At 35.4% G+C, this 17,787-nt stretch overlaps 1 protein-coding gene across 1 annotated transcript; it reads right to left on the bottom strand.

Annotated features, from left to right (window-relative positions):
- Nucleotides 1-4,308: 4,308 nt before the first annotated feature.
- LOC139876000 (uncharacterized) lies at nucleotides 4,309-7,909 on the bottom strand. The gene is made up of 6 exons (XM_071863297.1): nucleotides 7,584-7,909; nucleotides 6,797-7,385; nucleotides 6,508-6,706; nucleotides 5,551-6,383; nucleotides 4,951-5,478; nucleotides 4,309-4,632 (listed from the first exon to the last, which is right to left on the bottom strand). Exons 1-6 carry the CDS (start codon nucleotides 7,907-7,909, stop codon nucleotides 4,309-4,311), a joined length of 2,799 nt encoding a protein of 932 aa, XP_071719398.1.
- Nucleotides 7,910-17,787: the final 9,878 nt, after the last annotated feature.

Raw genomic sequence — 17,787 nt, 5'->3', positions numbered from 1 at the left:
GTTTCTATTTCACACCTAAAGTTTTATCGATCATCGTAATGGCCATTCCACCTCCACCAGTGGTGTTTATATCCAAGTAATCGAAGATGTCATCAACAAAGTTCGTGAGGAATTTATCAACAATGGTGGTCCAGGTGAAGGCGTTCTTAGCGAACTTCAAGGAGTGAGTGTTTTTATTATAGTTTTCATTCGATTTCTGTTCATTTTGGTAGCTTAGATATAGTAATTAGGGTTTTCTTATTGCTCGTGTGATGTGATCTAATTGCGGTGATATGAGGCTGTTTGGATCTGTTGATGTGAATTTCATGTGTTTTTGTGTAGTTATGGGAGTTGAAGATGATGCAAGTTGGGGCGATAGTTGGTCCTATTGATAGATCTGCTGGGGTGAAATTGATGGTGCCTGGGGCTGGTTCAAACACGGTTCATGATCTCAATGTGCCCTACGAATGGGAAGATGAGTATGAGACTCCTACTGCCAGAGGCGATTCTATGTTATAACCCGTGGGGTCACGGGACACCGCTAGTTTGAAAATTTTTAGTAGAAAATACTCTGTAAATTGTATAGGACACCACTAAATTTAAATGTATGACCCCATTTATTTTTTAAATATGTAGTTTTTCCTTTGAATTGTATAAAATACCACTAAATTATACTACTCGGACCCCATATATTTTTCGAATTTATAATTTTTTAAGGTAAACTATCACTAAAATAGGAATCTAATATAATTGATACTGAAAAAAATTTCGTGACCCCATTGAGTTATGATCCTAGAATCGTCACTGCCTACTGCTGATATGCTATTCCCTCCTATAAGTTATCTGCTGTTGAAATTGAATGCATATGTGTAGTTGTATGCATTTGTAGTGTTGTTTATTGATGCTTATGTTGCATTATACTATATTAGATGTATAGTGTATCTATATCTATATCTATATAAAAAGTGACTCCTTGAGTCATAAATATGCATATTAACTCAAGTGATTTACTATTATTTTATAATATTTACCTACGTAATCTAAATGGTAAAAGTTAATACATAATAATAAAGTCTAAATTACATTATGTCTTTTCTACTTCCAACTTCGTCATAAATATGCATATTAATCCAAGTAATATATTATTATTTTATTTTATAACCATTTACCTACTTAACCTAAATGATAAAAATAAATTTCCTAATAATAAATCTAAAATTATATTCATGTCTTTTCTACTTCCAACTTGAGTGCTAAATTAGTAAATGTAAATTACAACTAACATTTATTAATAGTAAAAAGGTTTAAAAAAATAAAATTACCCATACATCCCACTTATATTTATAATTGAATTAATGGTATTAAATTTTACCATGAAATTTAATTATGATTTAATAGTTAATAAGTTGTAGTAACAAATAATCAAAATAGTTATAAAAAAAGTAAATTACTTATCAATCTGTCTACAACATATTATGTAGTAAGATTTATTAGACTATATTACCACTAACTTTCAATTATAATAAAATGGTTAAAATAGAATACCTCATTTATATATATTTAATAACAGTAAAGAAACGAAAATAAATTACTCACTTATGAAAACCAACAAAAACATTTTAAAGTTAATGTTATGATGAATTTTACTAATAATAAATATATATAGTAGGTAACTAGTTAATCAAATTCCTTCATATTCTTACATTGATTAGCTAAAGATTCTTTATATTTCTATAATAGTGATTCACTAAAAACTAAAAATATTTATAGATGTAGAGAAACAATAATATTAATACGTAAATATAACAATAACATCCCTTTAGTTATAGTCCATTTAGTTAATTTAGTTTTAAAATTTAATTCTTAATGAAATGAAATATAAGAAATATCCATATTTGATTAAAAACCCTTCATTTTCTTAATATAAAAGTTTGATTGTAACTCTAAGATTTAAATGAGGATAAATATTGCACATCATCCACTATATATACTTCATTTCATTTCATATTCTTTGCATACTCTCCTTTCAAACAATGTCAAATTAATCATTTCATTGTAACAAAGTACGTGAAAAAATGACCTAAATAAACGAGCTTCGTTTTGTATGATCAAACAGGAGAATGCTTTACTCACCACATGCCGTGTGTAGATGTTAAATTATTACTTGACAAACTACACTCACACATATTGAAGAATACAATATGATATATTTTTCTATTATGTATGTTCTTTTTATTTTATTTTGGTCTTACGCTTTTGTGAGAGTCATGAACAAAATAATAACATTCCTTTTGTCGACATTTGAATTTAGTGAGCTTTTTTTGCATTACTGAAAGTTGTTGTTTATCTCTTAGGATTTTTATGGAATGTAAAGAACTATTTTTTTCATATACTCCTTGTTTAACATTTTATATGCATCCTACACATTTTTTGTTTCAATTCCATACAAAACAAATTGCTATCACGCCTCTTACAAATCCTCCAACAACCTACAACACTTCAAATCACCATACGCAAATCGTGAAAATATTCGTGCAACACACGGGCATTGCATCTAGTAGTAATATATATTGGATTTATGACTCAGTGCACATTTATTATGCAAAAAAGAATTAAGGTTGTCGATTGTCGAGGTTTAAGAGGACAAAATGGTTATTTACTTAAGATATGGTTGCTTTTTATAGTGTACGTCCACTATATAGGATGAAATATTGGGATGTATTGTTTGTACTTTTTTTGGGTAATAGGAATTCACCCGGTAAATTTTATTGATAATGCACAATTACAAGAATGTCAACAAGCAAAAGCTATAAGACAGGCAACAACCAAGGCTACAAAAGGAACCAAACGACCACAAAACCACACACACCATACGAAATTAAATATGCCATGCCATCCTCAAATTTCGAACATGATGTGAATCCTTGAACTTCATCGACATCAACTTTAACCTCACGGTGCCATAGATGATGTTGAAGAGCTGATCCGGGTTTTGAGATTCCCCCTTAAAGAGTCTAGCGTTCCGCTCTTGCCATATATAGTATACCGCAGCAGAAAACAAAACTTTAAAAACATAAACCCGCGCTACATGCCTATGAGCTAATGATCCCATACGCTGTTTTATATTTCTCCATTCATCTCCTATTCCAGGAATCATGATATACCTCTTTATTTTGGTCCATACTTGCTTTGAAAAATTGCACTCAAAGAACAAATGGTCATGGGTGTCTTATTGCATCTTGCATAGAGAGCATACAAAAGGACCCTGATTATGTGTACCTACATCCTATACACGCATCTTGTCTTGAGTCTTTAAATTCTCACCCATAAGTAACCACATAATAAACGAGTGTAGTGGGATACATTTAGGGAACTAAACCATATTATACCAATAAACTATGTGCGCCCGAGGTCTTAATGAATCCCACACAGCCTTAGCCATAAAATCCACCAAATTACCATTAACATCTCTCCAACAAACTTTATCAGTTCGAGATACATTAGGAAAAAGGATGTGAGTTAACATAGGACACTTACTTAACCAATTTTATGGCCAGCTCCATCCATTCTGCCCTAGAAGATCTCCCACTTTAGAGTTAACTCGTAAAGCAGCTTGATGTATTTCTCTAGGAGAGATAACTTCCGCCAATGGACCAAAATCAGTCCATGAGTCGTACCAAGCTGAAGTACTCGTACCATTACCAACAACATGGAATATCAGGTGTCGCACACAATCTCTGATGCTCAGAATCTTACGCCAACTCCAACTGCCCGAAAGAGTATTATCGACCACCCAAAAGTTGTGATTTTGCAAACGATACGAATGAATCCATTTTACCCATAACGTTTGTTTCCGAGTAACAATGTTCCAAATGTGATACGACATGAGCTCAATATTCCACGTTTTAAGGTTCTTTATCCCGAGACCACCTTCCTCTTTAGGCATACACACTTTCGACCATTTAACTTTAGCTTTACCTCTTTTCATCTCACCCTGGCACCATAGAAAACCACGCATGATCTTCTCCATATCTTTAATAACACTGTTAGGTAACATGAAAACGAAGGACCAAAATACTTGCATAGAAGAAAGAACAGAGGAGATAAGCTGAACTCTTCCCACAAACGACAAGAACTTATTCTTCCAATCGTCAATCTTTACTTTCATTCTATCAAGAACACCTTTGCAATCTTTATGATATAACCTTGAGGATATTAGAGGGACTCCCAAATACCTGACAGGAAACGAACCCTCAGAAAACGGCATAATCAACAAAATAGCACCTTTGACATGCGATTGCACATTACAGAAATAAGCCGTGCTCTTCTCTAACTAGGAATTAGCCTCGAGCATCCTTTGAACTCATTCAAAGCATCTGCAATCACTTTAACAGAACCAACACTTGCATGCGAGAAAACAAACAAATCATCGGCAAAGCAAAGGTTCACAATTTGTTGAGATTCGCACTTTGGGTGAAATCGAAAGTAATCGGCCACACTGATATTATGCTTAAACAATAGAGTAAGAACCTCCATAACCATAGTGAATAGGTATGGAGACATTGGGTCTCCTTTCCGCAACCCACGCTTTCCTTTAAAGTGCCCATATAGATCACCAGTAATACAAATCGAAAAGGATGTAGATGTTACACACTTCATAATCCACTTTATCATGATATTATGAAAACCAAATCCCTGTAACACTTCTTTCAGGAAGCCCCAATCAACAGTGTCTTAAGCCTTTTGTATGTCAACTTTAAATGCGCACCTCGATATTCCTCCGTCCAAATGATAATTCCGTACAATCTCCTAGGTTACCATTATATTATCCGATATTCTCCTCCCCGGAACAAATGCAGATTGGTTATCACTTAAAATGACATCCAACACATCCTTGATCTTGCTTGTAATTATCTTACTTATGCATTTATATAAGACATTACAACAAGAAATATGCCTATAATCATTCACCTTCGATGGCGATTCCACTTTCAGAAGAAGAGTTAAAATTGTATGATTTAATTCCGTTAATAACTGACCATTAGCGAAAAAATCTTGGACTGCAGTACACACTTCTTCCCCGACAATGCCCCAAGCCTTTTTAAAGAAGGTAGACGAATATCCATCCGGACCCGAGGCTTTATCATCACCAATACCAAAAATAGCCTCTTTGATCTCATCATTTGACACAGGACGAACCATACTAGCTGCCATTGCATCCGAGATTTTTGATGTGAATAACGATGGATCGAGCTGCAATCTGTTCGAGTTGTGATCAGTCCCAATAAACATTTTATAGTGCGACACAATTACCTCTGGAACCTCATCACCCTCGACTAACACCCCTGCACTATTAGTTATGGCGTTAATTTTAGTTCTATTCGATTTCGCTTTAACAACTTTGTGGAAGTACTTTGAGTTGCTATCACCAACCCGAAGCCATTCAACTTTTGCCTTTTGCTTTAAAAACCTCTCCTCGTCCCACAATGCATCATTATACTATTTGAGAATTTTAATTTTTTTTTCATGAATTTCCCTAGATAGCGGATTAGCATCCAGAAGCTTTTGGACATTATCAAGTTCATCTCTAATCTGAATCACATTCGCATGGAGATTGCCTTTGTTCCACATCATCTTTCGAAGGGGTTTTTTCAGTAACCTTAACTTTTGAACTACGCGATACATATTATGCCCTTCAATCTGAGTGTTCCACATCTCAGCCACACAACCTTTAAAATTCTCATTATCAACAATATAATTACTAAATCGAAACATTTTCGGACGCATCTTTACTTTAGCTGGAATTTTGACAACTGCCGGACTATGGTCAGAGATCCTGTATGGTTGAAAAATAGCATACGCGTTCATGTGTTCAGATAAAAATGCCTCATTAACAAGCACCCGATAAATCTTCTTCAACATTCCATGCAACTCATTAGGACTTTGGTTCCATATAAAGTTCATACCAGAGTAATTCAAATCCACCACCTGAATTGCATCGATACACTCTTGGAATTCCCGCATTGCTATCGTCATTCTAGAAGTACCTGCAGTCGACTCCTCAACACGTAATGAAGCATTAAAATCACCAAGAATAATCCATGGCCGATTCCCCACACAAAGTTTGTGCATGTTTAATTCATTCCATAACTTACGTCTTTGAATATAACTATTAGAAGCATCCACAAAAGATGTATAAAATTGCTTGTTGTCATGAACAAGGCGCACTAAACAGTGCATAACTTGATCTGATGCAGCCACAACTATGACACTCACTATATTCGAATCCCACCCGACTATGATGCGTGTTCCATTTTGGCACAAATTATTATTAGAAGTCCAATACCATCTTGCAAAGGCCCGATTACAGATGCGATTTAATTTCTTCAAAGCCACATGAGATTCTAAAACCGCACATAGACACAAATTGTTATTTATAATTACCTCACGAACCTCCTTTTGTTTCGGGATGAGGTTCAAGCCCCGTATGTTCCACGCTGCAAGACTAATCATCATTAACCTCTTTGCCGGGAGTGCTTGCCCCCTCAGTAGTAACCTTCGGACCAATATAGTTGTCGTTCTCATCTAATTCTATATCTGTATCTTCATCGACCAAATTTAAGTCCCCATCTACACTCTTATCATTCTTAGCCTCTTGTGGTTCATTTAAATCTTGAAGGACTCTAAATGGATTGCTTAATTCTTGAACTCCACTGGACTCAACCACCTGCTCTTTACCCACCACCTTCACATTAGTACTTTTGTTGTTTTCCTTTATAATTGGCCTATAAATAAACTTTTATTTTTTCCCCACTACAAAACCATCTCCACACTTACTGTTATCCATTTTATTCTTATTTCCACCTTTGTTTAACTTCCTATTAATTTCTTTAAACCCATCAATAGTTTCTACCACCACCTTATTAACATGAATTGCCTTAGGGCATTGCACATCTGTATGCCCAAACACCTTGCAACCACCACATCGTGGTGGTCTCCATTCATATTCAATACGTACTTCATCTTTCGTTAGACCACTCCCTTCAATACAAGGAGTTGCGACAACAAGTGACTCTTTTAATTCATCTTTCGCAAACACCTCTATTTGAGCCCGAGCGTAATTAGGCCTTCCCCATAACTCCATACACATAGTACTTGTGTATGAATCCAACATTAAAGGCTTCCCAATTTTAGATGCAATCGAACTCAACCCATCATCCGTATATCCCGCCAGCGGTACATCATGGATTTTCACCCACACCGGCACTTTTGTTAGATCATATTTAGTAAGCGAGATGTTTGGTGACCACTTATTCAGAATAATTGGAGTTGATCGAATGATCCATGGTCCGTTTTCCAACACTCCTTCATGCCTTGATCTGACGAAAATTTGAAGAAGAAGAACCCTTTCGAATTCATCATAATCTTCTTTATGCCATACTTACGCCATACATTAAACACATAATTTTGGACTACCGGATAGGCTATCCTTTTACCCAGAAAATACCCGTAATGGTTATTGTTATATCTCACTGAAGCTTCTTTACCGATGCTAAAGGAATAACTACATCTACACCCTCTTTAAGATCTCCTTCTTGTTTTACAAATCTGAAATTAACTTTTCGTGCGGTCGAAGGAGTACCAATGATATCCCTGTATGAAGTTTAGGGCCACCTTCATCGTCGTTCTTTAACCCCGTATCTTCTTTATCCTTTCCATCTGACTGCACAGAAGTAGATCCATGATTTGGATTGGCAGGACTAGTTGTAGATGCTTGAACATTAGACTTTAAAGCCTCATCAGATGAGTCTTCACTTGACGAATCATCAACATCCTGCAACCTAGTCTTATCTATCTCTTGGTCCTCAAGACCTTTAGACAGATCTTCATTCGTATTAACTTCAGAACCCGTTTTGATTGTCTCTTGCATAGAGTTATCATCTTCGTAACCTATCTTCCTATTACGAAGCACTCTTGGTATCGTTTTCACTTATTTTTTCTTCTTTCCACCCGAATTTTTACCCATGATCCTGTTAGATGATAGATTATGGCCCAACCCGATTGTAGGCTTGGGTCCATTAGGGTTAAATTAGTGGTTAGGGTTTATATGTACACTATAAATATGCTTCGATAATGAATAAGAATTCACGATGTCTATTCTATTACATGGTATCAGAGCAGGTTCTCCAAATCCTCTGACCTATCGTTTCCGCTTCAAGTTTGTTATCCTCCGGTCATCGACTACTTATTGATGATCCGGAGGGATCCAACTTTATCTTCTGTCTCACTATTATTCTGCTTTTAATTTCTTTTATTTTTTTAGCCGTAGTTGACAACCTACTGCAAATTAAAAACGCCGCCGATTATTTTGTTTTTCTTGCAAACCAATCATGAATCACCGTCATGTTTTATCTACTCTTATTTATTTAGTTTGTTCTTGCTTCATATGAATGCCACCCAACTCTTTATTCACTGTATTATTATTTATCTTTAGTTTCTTTTTAATTTCCAATTTTTTGTCAATATTAAAAACAAAATAAAACAAACAACAAAAGGTCATCGCATCTTCAGTCGGTTTTGTTTTCTTTTTTACTGTTTTTTTTCCTTTTCTTTAATCACCCATTGTAGCAGCAATAATAATCGTCGTGGGGCTGAGCCGCCTAGCTTGACTTGGTTCCAAACCCTGAAAAAAAAGAGAATATAGTTAAAAATTTTGTTTGCAGCATTGAAACATATTTTTATTGCCGACAAAAGTTGCTTTATCAAAGCGGTACTTGATCCTTAGGCACATCAAGTCACGGCGTAAAAAAAAAAATTGCTACGGAAAAGGATAAGCCGTCAAGAAATACGCAACCAAATCAGCGTATATCGGTCTATTCAGTGCCACGAATAAAAAAAGAAGAAGTTACTTTTGTTTATTTTGTTTGTTTGTTAGTGTTTTTCCTTCCAGCCCGAACTTTCGTGATTTCACCGTTCGGACTGTGGGGGAGTGTTAGATGATAGATAATGTCCCAACCCGATTGTGTGCTTGGGTCCATTAGGGTTAAATTAGTGGTTAGGGTTTATATGTACACTATAAATATGCTTCGATAATGAATAAGAATTCACGGGTTCTATTGTTTAACAATCCGATTCCCAACGTTAATAGACCTATCTTTCCAAAGATCAACGTTAACGATTACAAGGAAAACTCAATAAAATTGACGGAAAACGAACTAGAATTATGATCGGATGTAGGCGCCGTTTATCGCCCGAGAAATAAGGAGCGTAATAGGCAATTTGACTAAATTGATATTTTAAAATTGATATTTTAAAATTTGTTTGTACTTTTGTTGCTTGTTTAGTTGTTTTCACTAAGCTGAAGGTTGTTTGTGGACACCATTGCAGACTCCAATGCAAACGCCTTTGCCTGGCCAAACACCACTACCGGGGACTGCTCCTACACCTTTACCGGGGACAATGGACAATTCATACAACATAGCTACTGGAGGTACTCCCATTTCGCCAAGTGATATTTGTTATTGCATTTGGCATGTGCTTAGTTATTGCATTTGGATGTTCATTGGGGTTTCATATAACTAGAAAATCTACTATATCTACTATATATATACTATATAGTATTTAATTTATAGCCAGAGGTTTATTGGATGTAATTTGTTTTCTGGTTGAAAATTTTGACTTTTCATTTTATTCACAGCAACCACCATCTCCATGGTTGAACCAAAGGCCTAATCTTGATGTGAATATCGGTAAAATCTCTTTTAGTGCTGATATTAAATGGGTTCGTACAGTATGCATGCATGATTTATTTATGCTAATTTCTAAATTGGATATTGTTGCAGCCTACGTGGAAGACCATGAAGATCCTGAAAGAGTAGCAGCAAGTCAACCAACAACCGAGGTTACCATAGTGAATTTGTTGTCATTTATTATCTCCTGATTTACTTTTTATAGAATCTCCCGATTTACTTTTTATAGTTCTATATGCCTAAAGGAAAGTATGTGGGGTTGGTGTAATTTTTTATCGTCACTTATAACATGGCTACAATTTATAATCTCAACTACTTTTCTATTTTATGTGTTAAATAGTTGGGTTGGGTTGGGTTAAAATGGAAACAACATAATTTGCATAGATACATTACTTTACTATATTAAAATGGAAACAACATATGTCGTCTTTACTATATTAAAATGGAAACAACATATGTCGTCTAAGTTATATCGAGTCGTAGTTTCGATTTTGCGTTTACATTACAAACGGTCCTTCAACTTCGGCTATATTTACAAAAAGACCCCTCAAGTTCACACTTTTTTAGGGGTTTAAAGTGTAAAAGTTTAATTTCATTAAAATAAAATAACTTAATTCCACCCGAATTATAACGGCCCCTATCTTCTCGCTCGGTGCGAGTTAAATTTAACCGGGACCACCGTTCAACTTGGAAAAATCTTACGAACCCAACGGGACTAACTTTACGCAAAACGGATAATTTTTTAAAAATGCTAAACACAACGACAGCCCGTATCTTCCCGCTCGCCGCGAGTTAAATTTTTCCGACAGCACCGTCAGACTCGAAATAATTTTACATATACTAAAAGTGGTTAGAAAATATGTCGTTTAAGTTATATTGAGTTGTAGTTTCGATTTTACGTTCACATTACAAACGGTCCCTCGACTTCGGCTATATTTACAAAAAGGCCCCTCAAGTTCACACTTTTTTAGGGGTTTAAAGTGTAAAAGTTTAATTTCATTAAAATAAAATAACTTAATTCCATCCGAATTTATAACGTGCCCTATCTTCTCGCTCGGTGCGAGTTAAATTTAACCGGGACCACCGTTCAACTTGGAAAAATCTTACGAACCCAACGGGACTAACTTTACGCAAAACGGACAATTTTTTAAAAACGTTAAACACAACGACAGCCCGTATCTTCCCGCTCGCCGCGAGTTAAATTTTTCCGACAGCACCGTCAGACTCGAAATAATTAATACTTACACTTACATATACTAAAAGTGGTTAGAAAATATGTCGTTTAAGTTATATTGAGTTGTAGTTTTGATTTTGCGTTCACATTACAAACGGTCCCTTAACTTCGGCTATATTTACAAAAAGGCCCCTCAAGTTCATACTTTTTTAGGGGTTTAAAAATAAAATTAAACTTAATTCCACCCGAATTTATAACGGGTCCTAACTTCTCGCTTGGTACGAGTTAAATTTAACCGGGACCACCGTTCAACTTGGAAAAATCTTACAAATCCAACGGGACTAACTATACGCAAAACGGACAATTTTTAAAAAACGCTAAACACAACGACAGCCCGTATCTTCCCGCTCGCCGCGAGTTAAATTTTTCCGACATCACCGTCAGACTCGAAATAATTTTATTAACAAAACGATACTAACTACGTCCGAAACGGACACTTTTTAAAAAACGCTAAACACAACGACAGCCCGTATCTTCCTGCTCGGCGCGAGTTAAAATTTTTCACCAGCACTGTTAGGCTCGAAATAATTTTATCAACAAAACGAAACTAACTACGTTCGAACCAGACACATTTTAAAAAACACTAAAGCTGACGACACCAACAACGACGCATAACACATGGACCGTTTTCCCTTCTGTAAATAAAACTGGATTAAATATGAATACGCGGGCCGACAGCCCCCTCAAAAGCACCCCGCGGGCCGGCCCGAACTAGTTCTAATTAAATTTCACCTCACCAACAAAGACCCCCACACTTTTTTCAAATATTCAAATTGACCCCCAAACATGGGGTAAAGTGTCAAATAACCATTTTCATAAAAAATCTTAAATAAACACCACCCAAATATTCAACGGGTCATATCTTCTCGCTCGCAACGAGTTAAATTTTTGTGTCACCATCGTTAAACTCGAAATAATTTTAGGAACACAATGTCACTAACTATTCGCAAAATGGACGCTTTTTAAAAAAGCTAAAAATTGAGGTACTTTTCATACACGTTGATTTTGCGTTAAATTTTTAAAAGTCGATAATTACATAGCTAAACGCGGAGATGGACATATATTGTTAATTTAAAATAATATTTAAATCTTTCACGGGTTATACCTTTTAGTTAGACTCGAGTTGCGTTTCAACGACATCATTCTTTAGCCACAAAATAATTCTACAAATTAAACGCAACAAAATACATTGAAAATTGAACCCCCGACGCGAAACGAGGATTCAACAACTAGTTCGTATCACAAGAAAGCAAAAGGTCAACAGTTTACTAGAATGTGTGTCATCATATAAGGTGTCAAACTGTCAATAAATGTGCTTTCCTTTTTCTTTTTTTTAAAAAAAAAATAAAAAAAAATAAAAAATAAATAAATAAATGTGCTTTCCTTTTTTCTAACCATATGAGGGTAACACTTATACTCACCGTGCTAACAACTTTCGATCTTCATATTCATGTTAGAAGCCCAACTGGAATAGATCCTGGTGTATGCAAATTAGATGTACTATATTCGGGTTATTTTTAGATGATCTGCACAATCAGTGGCGAATCTAGAAATGGTAGTCACTGATATCATCGGTTAAAAATTTAAAATTTTTTTTACTAGATGACATACTTTAATAACGGATCCAGATTTGTTTTATTTTTTTACGGGGGCCAAAAAATTTTACTATAATTTTTTTAAATAATTACATAAAAATATTACATTTTTTGTCCCTAAATTACTTTCCAGTATACCTTTTTGAAATGTTTCAAATTAATTTTTCACTTTTAACATACATGAGATTGACTAATGAGGGAGTAACACATTAGTAAAATCGTTTCTCTTATATGGTATACTCTGTAAAATGAATGAACATATACTCCTTTATTACTACTTCGTACAAAAAACATACAATTTAAGAAAAAGTACTTGACATGTGAATTTTTTTTTTAAAATTTCCAGGTTTACCTTTTGCTTTTTATTTATTTTTTTGTCTTACATGTATAAAATAGGGGCACATGAGAAATTTATCACGTTATTTTATTTTTTATTTTTAGAAGTGGACAATTAATTTGAAAAATAATAAAAAAATATTGAACAATAACGAAGGAAGTATGTGACTAATTAAATTAAATTAAAGGTCATGTCGGGTTTCTAAGACTCTAAGTGAGAAATAAAATTATAAAGAAAATAGAGTAATAAACTGTGTATAGTACTAATTCGCTATTCGGGGATTAATCGGTCGGGATTTTAGAAGGATTAATCGGTAATTCGAGGATTAATCGGAGATTAATCGAATTGTACTGTATACATTTAAATATTAAATACTTGAAATTATATGTGTAACTATAGAAAAAAGAAAACATAAATATAAAGATAATTTTTAACATAATTGTCTAAAATTCTTCATTTTGCTTCAAAACTATAAAATTCTAGTTTAAATTCATGTTAAAGTGTTAATCATTTTTTTACTTTGACTGACTTTGATTACCAAATTCTATTTAGATCCATTAATTGACGTTGACTGTTTAATTAAACAGATTTTTGAAAATCGGAATGGATTGCTCATAAAATGACTATTCGGGGATTAATCAGCGAGTAATCGGGTTTTTTACAACACTACTAATGGGTCAATCACTCACATACTTATTTTATCTTGCATCACGTGGCTTTTTCATTACCACATGTTATCATCTTCTCCAAATGTTCCTTCCTTCAAACTCCTGCATCTTTCACCATCTACCTTCAAACTCATACATCTTTTAACCAATTTCTTCTATAAAAATGCATAAAATTTCATACAAATAAAAATTTAACCACCAGGGGCACTCACTCCGGTTGACCTAAGCTAGATCCGTCGATATTCATTGGTGTCACTAGTTAAAAACCTAATTTTTTTTCCACTACTTCATGTATTTCACTGGTGTCCTGTGCTACCACTCAACGTATGGTAGATCCGCCCCTGTGCACGATATTAGTTGTTTTATCTTTTTAAGAATTGTTTTTTCTTGAATAGCTTATTAAAGAAAGAAAAGAACATTTGTTTTCTATTCAATAGGAGGTGATGAATGATTAAAAACAAGATGAATGATAACTTTGTAAGTGATGAATGATAAAAAATGAGGTGATGAATGATAAACATGAGGTGATGAATGATAAAAATTTTCTGATGAATGATAATTTTTTTTAATCATTCATCACATAGTTTTTCTCATTCATCTTGTTTATTGTCATTCATCGCCAAATTTTTATCATTCATCACCTCATTTTTATCATTAATTATCTCTTTTTATCATTCATCTTATTTTTCATCATTTATCACCTCATTTTTATCATTCATCACCTCATTTTTATCATTCATTATATCTTTCTTTATCATTCATCTTGGGTTTAATCATTCATCACCTATTATTCATCTTTTTTTATCATTCATCACCTTCTTTTTTATCATTCATCACATCATTTTTTGTCATTCATCACCTCCTTTTTTGTCATTCGCCTTATTTTTTATCATTCTTCACCTCATTTTTTTGCAAATCTTTTATCATTCATTAAATTCTTTTCATCATTGACCTCCTTTTTATCATTCATCACCTAATTTTTATCATTCATCACCTTCTTTTTATCATTCATTACCTCATTTTTATCATTCATATCATTCATCTTCATTTTTATCATTCATCACATTATTTTGTCATTCTTCGCTTATCATTCATCAGCTATATTTATCATTCACTGGGTATTTTTATCATTCATCAGATATTTTTATCATTCATCAGGTACTTTTTATCATTTATCACGTTTTTTTTTTTATCATTCATCGTTTAGCATTCATCAGCTACTCATCACTTATCGGGTATTTTGATGAATGATAAACACTTGATGAATGATACTGTTTTTTGATAAATGAGAAGTGTTTGATGAATGATAGCATTATGATGAATGATATCCGTATTCTGATAAAAAGATAAGTTTTTTTTATATGATTGACAACAACTAGATGAATGATAATTGTTTGATAATTGGGCATTTGGTCTAGTGGTATGATTCTCGCTTTCAGTACGGGAGGTCCGGAGTTCGATTCTCGGAATGCCCTATTATTTTATATAAAACTAATCATATTATATTAACTACTTGAAATTCCACTACTTTTGTAACTCTATTAAAATGTCTGATGATATAAAATATTTTAATGCAAGAGAATCATTTTGGGATGAATGATTATTGTTTTCTTATGAATGATAACCGATTTTTAAAAAATGATAACTATTTGATAAAAAATAATTTAGATGAATTTTTTCTAATGAATGACAAATGTTGTATGAATGATAAATTTCAGATGAAATGATAACTATTTGATGAATGATAATTATTTTTCGATGAATGTTAAACGTTTTTCTATGAATTATAATTTTTTTCGATGAATGATAAATTTTTTCCATGAATGATAAATATTTTTTGATGAATGATAATTATTTTTCGATGAATGATAAATGTTTTTTGATGAATGATAAACGCTTTTCGATGAATGATAAATATTTTTCGATTAATGATAATTTTATGATGATAATTTTTTTTTGATGAATGATAAATGTTTTTGATAATTGATAAATGTTTTTTAGCTGGTTGGTGGTGGTGGTTGGTTGTGGTGGGTGGTGGTGGTTGGAGGCAGTGGTTGGTGGTGGTGGTTGGTTGTGGTGGGTGGTGGTGGTGGTGGTTGTGATGGTTGGTGGTGGCTGGTGGTCGTGGTTGATGGTGGGTGGTGGTGGCGGTGGAGGTTTTTGGTGGTGGTGGGGTGGTGGTGCGTGTTGGTGATGGTGGTGGTCTTGGTGGTAGGTGGCGGTGGTTGGTGGTGTTGATTGATGGTGGTGGTTGGTGATGGTGGGTGGTGGGTAGTGGGTGATGGTGGTGGTGGTGGTTGGTGGTGGGTGATTCTGGTGGTTGGTGGTGGTTGATGGTGGTGGTTGGTGGGTGAAGGTTGGTGGGGGTGGGTGATGGTGGTGGTGGTTGGTAGGTGGAGGTAGGTGGTGGTGGGTAGTGGGTGGTGGTGGTGGTGGAGGTGGGTGGTGGGTGGTGGAGGTGGGTGGTGGGTGGTGGTGGTGGAGGTGGGTGGTGGGTGAAGGTGGGTGGTGGTGGATGGTGATGGTGGTGGGTGGTGGTGGGTGGTGGTGGTTTGTGGTGGCGGTGGGTGGTGACGGTGGGTGGTGGTGGCAGGTGGTGTGTGGTGGTGGTTGGTTGTGGTAGGTGGTAGGTGGTGTGTGATGGTGGTGGAGGTTGGGTGGTGGTGGTGGTGATGAAGGTTGGGTGGTGGTAGGTGGTGATTGGTGGTGGTGGTGGGTGGTGGGTGGTGGTGAGGGTAATGGTGGGTGGTAGGTGGTAGGGCGTGGTGGTGGTGGTGGTGGTGAAGGTGGGTGGTGGTGGTTGTGGGTAGAGGTGGGTGGTGATGGGTGGTGGTGGTTGGTGGTGGGTGGTGGTGGTGGTGGTGAAGGTGGGTGGTGGTGGTTGTAGGTAGAGGTGGTGGTGGTGGGTGGTGGTTGGTGGTGGTGGGTGTTGGTGGAGGTTGGTTGTGGCTGTGGGTGGTGGTGGTGGTAGTGGTTGGTGGTGGTGGTTGGTCATTGATGGTTGGTTGTGGTGGTGGTTGGTTGTGGTGGTGGAGGTTGATGGTGGTGTTGGGTGGTGGTGGTGGAGGCTGGTGGTGGTTGGTTGTGGTGGTGGTGGGTGGTAGGTGGTGTGTGAGGGTGATGGAGGATGGGTGGTGGTGGTGTAGATGGAGGTTGGGTGGTGGTGGTGGGTGGTGGTGGTTGGTGGTGGGTGGAGGTGGTGGTGGGTGGTGGTGGTGGTGGGTAGTGGTGGGTGGTAGGTGGTGGTGGTGGGTGGTGGTAGTGGTGGAGGTGGGTGGTGGTGGTTGGTGGGTGGAGGTGGGTGGTGGTGGTGGTGGTGGGTGGTGGGTGGTGGTGGTGATGGGTTGTAATGACCCGGAATTTTCCGACCAAATTATACTTATGAGATTAATATTAACATAAATTAAACCATATCAACATGATAAGCAATCCAAATTGTTGAGACTTGTGTTTTTGAAAAGAGTTTTACACAACGTTTGACCGTCCAATATGACCGATGATATCACGAACTATATAACATACGATAATTATACGTTTGTGTATATATATGTATTTATATACATTTAACATTATCTAAGGATGGTTTAACATCTCATTGTGTACTAATGATAATGAGTTATAAGTATATTTTGAAACTACTAACTTAAGTTTTCAAAACGATAACTATACGTAACATTCTTTGATATATATACTTATAATCTATAATGCTTATACATGTATCGTATATATAATGTATTTAATCACTTTTTAAGGACTTAAATACATAAAACAATATAAGTATATTCACAAAAGATAGCTATATTTGAATTCTCGTTCCGTTTCCTCAAGATTTCTATACGTATATCTAGGGTATATGTACCCGTATCATACCCAGCTTCTATATGTATTTACTATTGGTATATACACATCAAATCAACATCCTAATCAACATTATTACTGCCCTAGATATGAGGTAACTAGAATTTGTCAAGTAGTATGAATTATTAGTAAGAAAACAAAATTAGGAATCCTTTTATTTCTTTATAAACTAAAAACGTTTTTATAAATGAACACCATTTCTTCACTCCATTTTCTCATACCTACACCCTCATTTATCTCTCAAAATACTCCTAACTTCATACTTGATCATCTCCAAGCATTTTTCTCATCATTTAGCTTCAATTACAAGCCTTAAACACCATAAGAAAACTCTTTCAAGAACATATCAAAATAACCACCCATTTGA

This window comes from Rutidosis leptorrhynchoides, chromosome 11, assembly GCF_046630445.1.
Source record: "Rutidosis leptorrhynchoides isolate AG116_Rl617_1_P2 chromosome 11, CSIRO_AGI_Rlap_v1, whole genome shotgun sequence".
NCBI lineage: Eukaryota > Viridiplantae > Streptophyta > Magnoliopsida > Asterales > Asteraceae > Rutidosis > Rutidosis leptorrhynchoides.
This window is presented reverse-complemented; position numbering and strand designations above follow the sequence as displayed.

Excerpts from the sequence above, each read along its gene's own strand:
- LOC139876000 (XM_071863297.1), bottom strand. The coding sequence starts at position 7,909 with ATGCAAGAGACAATCAAAACGGGTTCTGAAGTTAATACGAATGAAGAT. Across the intron at positions 6,707-6,796 it reads GTAAGTGTGGAGATGGTTTT|GTGGTTGAGTCCAGTGGAGT; the intron begins GTAGTGGGGAAA and ends GGTAAAGAGCAG. Across the intron at positions 4,633-4,950 it reads AAGTGGAATCGCCATCGAAG|TGTGTAACATCTACATCCTT; the intron begins GTGAATGATTAT and ends TGGATTATGAAG.